Source organism: Daucus carota, chromosome 8 (genome assembly GCF_001625215.2).
Source record: "Daucus carota subsp. sativus chromosome 8, DH1 v3.0, whole genome shotgun sequence".
Taxonomy (NCBI): domain Eukaryota; kingdom Viridiplantae; phylum Streptophyta; class Magnoliopsida; order Apiales; family Apiaceae; genus Daucus; species Daucus carota.
In genome coordinates this window covers 16,631,790-16,644,515 of record NC_030388.2, presented here as the reverse complement: position 1 = coordinate 16,644,515, position 12,726 = coordinate 16,631,790, and the positions used below count along the sequence as shown (strand labels likewise).

Sequence of the window (12,726 nt, the reverse complement as noted above, 5' to 3'; positions counted from 1 at the left end):
TCAGTCTAGGGCTGCTCATGGGTTGTCCAACCCGTTCAAACCAACCCAACCCAACCTTGAACTAGGCCGACTAACCCGACCCATTCCAAACCGTGGGTTAATTGGGTTGATTTTTGGTTGAGCCGTTTATAATGGGTTGGGTCGAAATATGACTTTTAAAAACCCTAAACCAACCCAACCCGGTCAAAATATCTTTAACACTCTAATACTCCCTCCGTTTCTTTATTCTTTTCTCGTTTGATATGTCGGGACTGTTCATAACATGAGACTAATTACTAATTTACGTCTAATTTATAAGACTAAATATAGTCGTAAGTGATCTTGTTGGATTCGTATTCACAAGTACTTTAATACAATGAAGTTTTTATATTTAATACTAATACAAAATTAATGATATTAAGGATCAAAAGTGTGTATTGACAAACGTGCTAGAGAGAAACAGGAAAAGTAATAAGAGACGGAGGGAGTAGAATATTTTTGGTTGCTTACGGAACTATATTTACTTATTTGATGATAGAATGTGCAGTGAGTGTAGTGCAGTGTGCAGAAACAATTAGAAATAAAGCTTTATAGTTCAAATCAAACGACTCACATTGCTAGTTCTTATGATTATATATCATGGCGGAAACATGATTTTTAATAGTTATTAGTGTATTAAGATTCAGCTGTCCACCTTAGTATGAAGAGAATATCTACACTCTAAAAGCACCTGATATTTTGTATCGGTGCAGTGTCCTATGTTATTGCTAATTGTATACAACAAAATGGTGCAAAACATATTTTGGATTATGCTTATCTTGCAAATTTTTCAACCCGATCAACCCTACCCTAACCAACCCAACCCGTCATACAATTAGTAGGGTTGGGTTTCTAATTCTTTTTATGATTAATGGGTTAAATTTTTCTAACCCGTACTAAATGGGTTGGGTCGCTTGAATGGTCGAAACCGGCCCAACCCAGCCCATGTGCAGCCCTAGTTCAGTCATGGCAAAATATTGCTTTGCTTTAGTGGTATATAAATACATCTCACTCACTGATAAATAAATTCGTCCGCCTTCTCCCCTTCAGGTACATCTCATGTCCAACCCATTTTCATGAAATCTTTTAAGCCACCCAATCTACTAATATGATTCAGCATCTGTGGAGGAATCATTCTTTGTGAGTTCCTGTTTTGGGACACTGCACTCATATCTCGTCTTTTTGGAATCGTGGCCATCAATTTGTACTTCTCCATCATTTCCTCCATTTCCTCTACACGATGACCAGATCCTCTTGCAATCCGAAGGATTCGAGACTTGTTCATGAGCTTCGGGTTTGACGAATCTAACTCTGCAAAATCATTAGCAATTACTAGTAAAAAACAAAAAAGACCAATCGACACTTGATACTAATATCAAGGTGATTACACCATAATGTATCAATAATCACTCACCTTCATTAGTCATTGAATCCATCATTATCATAAAGCGTTTGAACTTCAACTGACTTTCCTTTTCATGGCCTTTCGGCGCAGCAAGTCCAGCGAGCATCGAAGAAACCTACACAGAATCATAAAAAGTTAGACAGCTAAAATGTAGCCGCTGACCAGTGAGCGCAAATAAAAAAGACAAGACAATAAAAAGGTCATCTTCCCCTCCTAATTAGGTTATGAAGAACCACTTGTCACAAAAATCCATTGTTCTGACAAAGTATTGAGCAAATTCTTTCAGTCCCCCATAAAATTATAATGATATCACAGTCTCTATGGAAATAGATCTCACCATCCTAACCTTAACCAATCCATGACCAGCAATATTGCTAAATTTTTCCTTCTTTGGGTCATATTTATGTTATAACTTAGTTGTCACAGTTAGAATCCTATTCCGCTTTCAGCCCTCCAAACTTATCTGAGATTACACTACACCAACTTACAAAGTCAATAGTTTCAGGGTCTAGATTGCGGGCCTAATAAAGCTAAACATCGAGTTTACTTCGTTATTTGATGGTTGGCAGTCGGCCCAATATCTGATAATCCATATTAACAAAGTCGGAAGCAATCATCAGATTGAATTAATCATTTTATTTTTTTTGCCATAGAATTAATCATTTTATTAAGTTAACTTATTATTGCTAATCATGATGTAGTTCAACTTACACATGATTAAACAGGGTAACAGTTTCCAAGAAACATCAGCTCAAACAAGGTAGTAAAACAGGCTTATTAAGTTAAAATTACTGGAGAAGAAATTTCCACTTAATAAAACACTGCATGATATTTTACCACTTAGACTCTATAAAACAAGGAAACAGTTTTTTTTAAGAAATATCAGCTCAAACAAGAGTGAACATGCGCATTCTAAGTATATAATAATTGGAAAAGAAACTTCTAACATATAGAACAGTTTGCTGAACAGGGAGGAGAAAGTCACTTGTAATTCATGAAGTGTATGGTCATTGGTTAAATTGTATTCAGTTGTGTAGATACTAAGTGAGGTAGGTGTTTTTCTTTCAGAAGTTTGATGTTAAGCTTCCGTTAAATATTTGATAATGCATAACCTCTAGGAAAATTGACAATCTAAACCTTCAACTTCAAGGCTAAATACCCATTTAACCTCAAAGGTGAAAGCATAGCACTGGACCTTAAAGTTGATGATTGTTGATATAACCATATGGCCGTGACGGTAACCACTTGAAAAGTGTTTAAAGGTACGGAAAAAACTAATAAAACCATGGAAACAAAAAAGGGAGGTGAAGATATAATGGAGAGGTATAAATTATGTACTTTGTTTTCTCGAAATTCTATTTTGTAGGGTTTAAAATGTCCTGTAAACTTTTAATGACCAATATCTAAGTTTAAATTTAGCAGAAAAACACGCATTTGGCATATGTGAGGTCCCATTATATACATAGATCTAAACTTTGAGGTCTACATTGTTATTTGGTATATACCCTAAGCTTGATTATTATTTAAGGAAAATATATTATACAGCAGTTATAAGGTCCTTCCTTTATAGATGCATCATCAAGGAAAAAGTAACTAACAGCAGAAGTAGTGCACACCTCAAGCTTCGGACATGCTTAAGAGAAAAGTACGAACCTCGTTTATAAGACCCATTTCATGCATGCTCTGGAACAATTGGTACATGTTCCTCAGGGTGAAGTTTCCATCTGAAAGTCTCTGCATAAAGTCATGCTGCTGATTTACTGCAACAAGTTCATGAACTTTGTTCGTGAACCCAGATATGTCACCCATGCCTAGTTGAAGTGATAATTTAATCAGAAATAAAACCTTTAAGCACATAAGAATGAAGGCCAATTCAACATATAAAACACTTTTAAGCAGAAAGCCAAAGTCAAGCAAAAACCTAATAGACGGAGGACAAATGGTTTAACATCAAACTCCTTAAAATCATCCATATGTTCACCAGTTCCAATAAATATGACAGGACTTTTTGTTGCTGCAACTCTGCCAAAAGTGTATATATATATATTAGTGTGTCATTAGCAGTTTGAAGGATGGTAAATGTGTCTCTTCAAGAACAATTCTTATGTTTAATTGGATAAATTCAATAATCACATCAAATATATACTGAAACCCAAAGGAAGCTCTAACCAATGTAATAATATAATGGTAAACATACATGAAGAACATTAGTTGACAATAATGTAATAATACGAAGTCTACAGCGGTATGGTAAAGAACTTACGCACTAAGAGCACCTCCTCCCTTTGCATGCCCATCCATCTTAGTAATAATCACAGCTCCAACTGCAACACTTTGCTTAAATGCTAGAGCTTGATCATATGTAGCTTGACCAATACTGCTATCCATAACAAAAATGACAAGATCTGGATTCTAGAACACCAAAATATAAGAAATTAGGTGGTGCGGAAAAACCCCGGAACAGTTTATCATATATGAAAAAAGGTGAATGAGAATATATATGATATGCACCCATAAGAACCTGTAAAGAAGCACAAACATAAAAGAATTCATAAGCTCAATCAACACCACTCGATATTATAATGAAGCTTGTTTCATTATGTGCCTAATAGAGGATTACTTGGAGTATTTGGAAGAGAATATATGATTAAGAATCTAGTAAAGAAGTTTTCTAAGTATGTCTCAGCTACAAAATCATTCTCTGGACTGAAAAGGCTACTGATGGATGGGAAAGCCAAGAAAGATGAGTAATGTGACGTATATGCCAAGGAAAAAGAAAAGAAATAGACGAGGGAAAAAAGCTCAAGGAGGCTTTGGAAGCTCACTAAATGCAAAAGCCCCTAACACAGATAAGTAAACGTGAAGAACACATGGCCTTGGCGGTCAAGCACTTTCTAATAGGGACAGCTGGAGCTTAAGGGGTCTTCTTTGTTCTGAGAGGGGTCAAGGGGTCCAATTGATCTGTTTGATACTCGGAAGAAGACGGACAATATCTTGGGAGAGATGTTGCAATAGACCAAGATCCTCAAGGTCATCGGGAATAAACTTGCAAAGAATGTGTTGGATGTTCAATGATATCGCAGATGACAGAGGAGGTTATATCTTTGAACTATTTTCTAAAACTCGCATTTTGGTATGAGGAATCGAATGGGAAGGGAATTAAATGAAATGAATAATTGTGAACAAATCAAAGGGAAAAGGGGTGCACATTTACTGCAAGGAAGTTTCAACAGAAAATAAGGGAAGAAAAATTGACCTCTTTCTCAAACTGATTAAACTGAAGTCTAGTTAATATTAGAGGTAACTGTATTCAGAAAGGATTAAAATTACATAGAACAAATTTTATTACAATCTCTCCCAATTTTATTTACCCCAGCCACAACATAAGAATTTAAGATTGTAATCTTCTTATCTTATATTTATATAAAGGAGGATCTTCAGAGGCTGACATGGCATGCTTCAGAATCCTTCCTTTCAAATCTCTCATTTCCTAGAATTTCACATTTTAATAATTGGATTTTACTTTTAAAGCTGAGAAATATAAAGGGCTGATGAAAAGGCAATTAATGACATCTTTATCTCTTCAGTTTCCTTCTTTAGTTTTGCCTCTTCAGGGGCCTTAATGTTTCCCTCTCAATGGATGATCCATAACAAATTCATCACACAAAAGAACCCGTGGTTGAAGAATACAGTATAGCTGCTTCAGTGAGTATTCTCCCTAATTTGTTTGCATTACAAAACATGAAGATGATATTAATATGATAATGCAAATCTTTTTTCCTTGCAGGTGTAGAAGCTAAAGGGGTTGGATCTCATGTTTATGTTTCTAGAAATAGTTTGAACTATAGTGATGCTTTTTGTTTCCTCCATTTTTTTTCTGATATTTGAAGGGCTCTACCAAATTATATTCCTTTTTATTTATAGTCCCACTGGATTTGAAAGGAGTTCTACAAGAGAGGACCAGATGGTAATGATATTTACAGGACGAATGTGCCTCATATCAGGCTGGAATTCTGTGGCACGGTATGCTGTTTACTTTTAGAAAGCTCTGTATTTCTTCAGACACTTAATTGTGCACCTCTTCTCTACAAATTTTCACTTTCACTGATAGCCACTCAGTTACATTAGAGGAAAACTCTAATCTATATGTTGAAGAGTCTTAAGTATGCAAGGGCACCAAAAAATAAACAACATGCTTTAATCAGCATGAATATATAGGAGAGAGGAGATGCGGCATGTCTACCTTGGCAAAGCGAGTTTCCCAAAATACATTAAAACCTAGCCAGCTTGATGGATGTATTTTTTATAGGAGTATATTTCTCAAGGTACAACTTAATGAAATGATTTTCTGATATATTGATCGATTTTATATATATCAACCAAACTGTATCCTAATTTTTAGAGCATCTTTTTCTTTCTTTAAACTCGACAACAGGACCCTCTGATCAGCTCATTTTACCAATATTTGGCGTCAAGTTTTCTCGGACATGCCTCTGAAAGCTAAAGTTTATGCATAGTCTGTTGTTAACTGAAAATTGCCTTAAATTTTGATTTACATGTCCTATAATCTATAATTGACTTTAGTATATTTTTTTTCCCTTCCTATGTTTAATTTTAAGGACAAATTCTGCAGCGCGGTTCTCAGACTTTGGGTCACACTTCCAGACTTTAGAAGGGAAAACGCTAATACATATATTCATGTGTACAATGGCTATAATGGTTGCAATCCGTGACAAGGTGTGAGTACCCTGAAATTTGAGATATGGATTATAGGCACAAAAGGCATTTAAGCTTCAGGCGAATAAGCTTGTTTCAGGTTTCAGATTGGGATTTGGAGTGATATCATGAATTCATGACATATTTTGTAAATCGAATAATTTTTATGTTTGCAAGAGATCTGAAACTGCACCTGGATGACTAGATGAGTTGGTTTCAAGTTTAGGGAATACTAAGATAATTTTATAGTTAATCAGTAACTTAGCTTATCAGTGCTAGCAATATATCGTTAAATTGCTCCTGGAGACTTGCAATGTGCTCTTCTGTTCTTTCATTCTTTTTTATAGGTACTTTGTTAAAGTATAGCTTCTAATGGAAAATGCGAAGTCAAAAGGGAAATGATGGGCTTATGCTGCTATGAGCAAGGCGCAGGAGCTTCAATAAAGAATGACTAAGCAGTATCTACAGATTTTTTACTAGGAGTTGAGCCATGAAGAGTCCAAAATAGTTACTGAAATTCCTTATAGCAACGCAAACTTTTGTGAGATGTTAATCTTTGAAACCAGTCATGTGATTCAGAGAGTATATCAAACATGTAACAATCCTTTATTGAACTTCACTCTGTAGTGAGGTTCCTTTTAAGGCCTTTGCAACTTCTTCCGTCTATATTTTCTTATATTCTAATAGTAAATATTAAATAAAGGGATTAAGTTATTATAGATCATAAAGTTTAATAAAATATTTAATATTTATATTATTTATATTATTATCACTCGCACGAAGCGCGTTTTTTTCACTAGTTAGTTATATGTAGCATGATTAGAAAGTGATAATACAATAACGACATTCTCAAATCTCAATTGTTGTCCACCTGAGCCTAGAAATAGGTGACTCACAAATTTATGCTCCTTTCTTTAACGATAGAAACTATCAACTCCGCTTTTGACATAATTCAAATATAAAGGTGACTAGAAACTTATAATTAACATGCATATGTAGATTACCGTTGCTACAGAGATTTGACGCATCTCTTCAAAAAGAACTTCTTCCTGCTTGTGACGCCCACTGGTGTCCACAATTATTAAATCGTGGGTTTTCTTTCTAAAACTGTCTACACCTTCTACTGCAATTTGGACAGGATCTGACTCCGTGTGGCTGATTTCAACAAAAGAAAATATGAATGGATAGGTACCAAATATTACTCAAAGATCTTGATAATTGATCATGAGATAGTCGCTAAGTTGTATGCTATTTGGATTATTATAAAACCTTGGTGGAAAGAGAGAAACCACCTTCCATAAATGGGAACATTAGCCTTCATGGCGTTCTGCTTGAGTTGGTCATATGCACCGGCTCTGAATGTGTCAGCACACACTAGTGCTGGTTTGAAACCTTTCTTCCGGTAAAATTGTGCATATTTGGTACATGTTGTCGTCTTTCCAGAACCTGGGAATAGATATATAATTTGAGGACAGGTCAGAGTAGGGCAAAGCAGTGCAAAATAGATACGAGAAATTTAAAGTAATAGGATATGAAGTAAAACCTAGTAAGGTTTGACACATAGACGACATCCATACCTTGCAAACCTACAAACAGAACTACACTTGCGTTTCCTTTCTTTGGTACATAGGAGGTCTTTCCCGAATCAAGAATTTTGCAAAGTTCCTCCTCAACGGCCTGGCACCAGGAAACGAGATGTGAATATGCACCCAATTTGTTTCAAAATCTTAAGGCTTCCAAACACTGTTTGGGATTTTTTATCGAATCCGTTACCCACTCAAAAAACAAAATTTTCCGGGGGACAACGTGTTCCATATATAACAAAAAATTTTATACATTCATTCAAACCACAAAAACAGAACCACCTTAATAAATCAAAATCAATTTTATTCGTAGTAGTATATGATTACCCGTCGGATAATATTGCGCTTATGATAACCGTGAGCAAGCTGGCCTAGATTAACAGTCCTCTTAATATTAATTTGCAGATCTCGAACGAGACTGAATTGCACATCAGACTGAAGAAGAGCTCTTGTGATCTCGTTCAAGCAATCATTCAAAACCTTCTCGTCAATTATAGTCTCATTATCCAGCTGCCTCAGAGCACGCGTAAGTTTTCCATGTAATTCCGACAGCACCATCTTTAATTTGTCGCGCCAAGTAAAATACGTTAGTATTGGGTGGGGGCATAAATAATAGGAAAATGTTAGAGGCACATAATTGGCTAAAAAACATTCACATAACGAGTATATGTCAATTTTTGATTGAAATGGGCCCATGTATATGCATTAATAGTACCAATCAAAACTTCTCATCTCAGTTTCCCACCTCAGTTGCCACATCATTTTGTGCAAAATTCTGTACCCACTTTTGTGCAGGTAGCACTGCTCTAAATAATACTCACGTGTTAGGGATGGCAAAATACTTATAGGGCTGTTTGGAACTTTCCGGACTTTTGTAAAAAAGAAGCCCACTTCTGGGCTGGGCTTAAAAAAGTGGTATGCTACTGTAAGAGAATTAATATAGTATGGTCATGGTGGTTTGGTCATTAGGATAACTGTAAAAATAGCAAAATCATACCGAGAGCATTGGAGATGGCGTTGGTTATAATTGTTGGCTAAATTGAATCTGTAAGATATTATTTAAAATTTATCGAACCTGTAAGACATTGTGCTTCAATGGTATTGGGTATATTGGTTGACTATAATTTAAAAATAGTATGTTATTAATATTTAGATTGTTATAAATAGAATATATCAGTTTAATATGGTAATAAATAATATGTAATCAATGGGAAGAAGGAAAATAAATTGCGGGAGATGACGTGGAATTCGTTACAGATCTGTGGCGGATCGACAAATATAGTCATCCATAAGGGATGGCTATAATTATACACAAGGGGTTGCTGTGGTTGGAGTTCTATTTTTTGTGAACATTGTCTATAAATTTTAATTTTAGAAAGCCACATGGACTTTTAGCTAAGGGCGTGTGAGGGTTGGAGATGCTCTAAGATTTGATGGAACAAAATATTCGAAAAAAAATATTTAAATATATGTGAGATGTTTCTAAAAATATTTATAATATATGCGAGATGGTAACAAAAATATTTTTAATATATATCTTTTTAGTAATAATATTTTCAATATATTGTAATATCCAGTTATTTAGATTAATATCTATATAATTCTTAAAGCATGAGTCATTTTTTAAGGCTGCTTTGGTAATTTCACATTCTCTTGGATCAACCCGTTAAGCTCCGGATCGACCCAGCAGCTTTCTTATTCAAATTAACACTATGAAAGCATATTTCGGGTTTTCATGCGACCCACCCAATTTCCACTGGATATGCAGCATGTTCCTGCCATATCAGGAGCGTTGCATTTAATGCTGTTCCTTCGATCATGCCACTCATTACGCTTTTTGTATGACAAGTCTAATTATTTTTGGCATGTTTTCAAAATAAAATTTATACCTAAATTTCAGTATATTCTAAAAGGAATACAAAAAATCATATGTGACACAAAACAAATGATGGCTTAATCATAATGAGATGAGATTTTTATTATGTTAGCAAACAAATTTTTATATAGAAAATCATGTTTACTGATATTATTGACAAGAATATCCATTAGTGATACGGTGTTTTTATTTGTGAGTTCCTTTTCATTGAAAAGAATATCAATCATCAGTGATCTTCTTCAACATTCCTTCTAATTTAAATTCTTGATATCTTTGTTATTATCAATTAGTACGACAACATTCCTTCCGATTGAATACAAAAGGAATGCATGATCAGACATGCAAAATCAGTGGCTTTGACCGTGTTTCCTCCTTTAATACATCAATGCTATAAATAAAGATGGAGAATTGTCATCTTTCACCAAGGCTCCTGCAGGACAGGCCAATCATACAGGTTGTGTTTTCTTTTGTCACAGTTACTATGTTCTTGAGTATTTTCTTTCATACACACTCCTCAATGTGCTGACCCCGTATTTTTACATATGTCTCTTCCAGTGATGAGTTTCCACGAACATATCTTCTCTATTGACACAAGTAAGCTAACATGGACACTAAAGGTGAGGGTTACAAGGATGTGGTCGACACTTGATAATCAAGGCAATGTTGTTAGGCACAATATGATTCTTCTTGATTGTGTGGTAAGCGTCTTCTTCCCTTTTTTTGAATGGTCGAAGTGTTCCTTTACATTTAAAAACTGTCCCAAATTTGCAGGACATGCACATTCACGCAATTGTAAGGCCAGAAATATGGAATCAAATCAATCCTAATGTGCTTGAGGGAGGTTTATACATTATAAGAAATTTCCAGGTGCTTCCTCCACAGGACCGTCTTAGGCCAGTAAGAATTAATAAATGTAATTTATTGATCCAGACCACCACCATTAAAGCTATTCCCGTCGACGACTTTGCTATTCATTTGCATAAGTTTGAAATTGCACCATTGTCCATTCTAGAGGAACTTATTGAATCTGATGATCCAGAGTACAAGCCACGTTATGCAGCAGGTATGAACAATTTTATACATTATAATACCTTATGTACTATATCATGTAAACAATATATTAATGTTTCGAGCAGATGTGGTGGGAGTTCTTCATGCGCTACAACCTATCCAGATTATAAGGTCAAATAATGTTGACAATCATGTCGTCTGTTTCTCTATATACGATGGCAGGTTTATTGGACGAATTAAGTTTTTCACTGTAACATGTAGTGATTCGTTTTGGTTTTTAAAAGGATCTCAATCCCGGTTCATTTCTTTGGGCCACCAAACGAAAACACTGAATCACTATACGGCCATGATCTCCAGAACCGGATAATAGTTATTCTTGCATGTGTGAGAATTAGTCGTTTCGGAGGTAAACATCTTTCACTCTTAAACTTTATTTTCAATCCATATATGATTTGTTGATCACATTCATGGGTGTAATGATCTGTCACCATTTTCAGAGAGAATCCACATCACCAACTTGCCTGGCTCAAAGATTTACATTAATCTCCAATATCGTGATGTTACTGAATTGAGGCAGAGGTTCAATAAGTTATTTTTTTTTATAAAAAATTAATTTCATAAATTGTTTCATAAATATCACAATATTACTAATATAAAAAATGATCATACTAAGTCGTGTTGTTTTCATGTCTTAGGTTGGCAGAAGATGAAGACCAGAATCCGTAGATAAAAATCTGCAATCGCACGTTATTTGCTTCTATATAAGATTACATTCCTTGAGTCCTGGAATATTTCTATAGGTTGCCCTTTTAAATTAAAAATAAATAGACTATCGTTTTGTTAAGGAGTTGTGATGATTCTGTTTCCTTCGAATAAGGATCTTGATGTAACAGTTTATCAACAAATCTATTGGAGATACATTGTTTATTTTAATATTTTAATTATTAGTTCCAGGTTCGTTGTAATTGTTTCTCTTATTTTGTTCTCCCATAATCCGGGCCTTGATTTTAGCACCTCATCCTACAATATAATTGATAAATTTCAACTAAGTCATTGAGATTGATACAGAATCTTCCTCTCCTAAATTATAGCCCATGATCAAATAATATATTTAACGAATCAATTATCAAAATGTCCACATCAAAAATTTATATTTACTTATAAGTATTTAATTCTATAATATATAATATATAATTATTTATATTTATTTATTTATATAAATATTTGATGTATATATGTATTTATTCCTAAGAGTAATTTTCATTGAATTGAAGGTGACTTAACACTTGATTATTGCTATATTTATTTGCTTTAACTTTTCAAGTACGTTTTCAATATATAGAAAAACAAAGTACTTCTACACGTTATTTTTAATATTTTTAATAGGTAAAGTTTATATCGAAGAATATAAAGTTTATTGTTATAATTATAAAAAAAAATTAATTTTAACTCAATTATGTTGAGGATTCTTATAAATCCATTTGGAGAAACATATGATCAACTTAATTATGGTTATTGATTACTAATATACATATATCCATATCCATATTCCAGATTTGTTGAAAAGACACCACACATGACTTCTAACGACCAGATTCATTGTATATCTTTCTATCACACATGTTTTTATCTACATTTTAGGCCTTAATTTTAGCACATCAACCTAATTTTTTTTATAAACTTCAAGAAAATCATTGAATTTTATAATTGATCTTCTTCTCCGAAATTATGGTCGAAGATTAGAAATCGAGATTATCTGAAATGTTATCACAAGCGTGAATTATAACGACCAGGTTCTTTTTTTATTTCTATCACCTATGTTGTTGTCTTACATAATAAGCCTTGATTTAAGCACATCATCCACAAAAAAATAATTGACAAATCATTGTATTTGATAATGCATCTCTTTCTCCTAAATTATAGCCAAAGATTGTCCCTTGAATGATAACTAAATTAGAGAGTTAGAGGACTAGATCAGGTTATATATCTTACGATAAATTATCCAAAAATAAATATAAAATTTTCTAAAATTTTAAAATTCGAGATATATTTTAAAATTTCTCTTCAAATCAAAATAAGATTCTAAGTTGGTTTTTTTCATAATGCGCGGTTTTACT

At 33.9% G+C, this 12,726-nt stretch overlaps 1 protein-coding gene across 1 annotated transcript; it reads right to left on the bottom strand.

The window, feature by feature from the left end:
* Window positions 1-8,280, bottom strand: LOC108199601 (signal recognition particle subunit SRP54 2). The gene is made up of 9 exons (XM_017367499.2): window positions 8,050-8,280; window positions 7,717-7,816; window positions 7,432-7,585; window positions 7,144-7,294; window positions 3,687-3,835; window positions 3,345-3,445; window positions 3,077-3,234; window positions 1,433-1,538; window positions 1-1,329 (listed from the first exon to the last, which is right to left on the bottom strand). Exons 1-9 carry the CDS (start codon window positions 8,278-8,280, stop codon window positions 1,076-1,078), a joined length of 1,404 nt encoding a protein of 467 aa, XP_017222988.1. The 3' UTR covers window positions 1-1,075.
* Window positions 8,281-12,726: the final 4,446 nt, after the last annotated feature.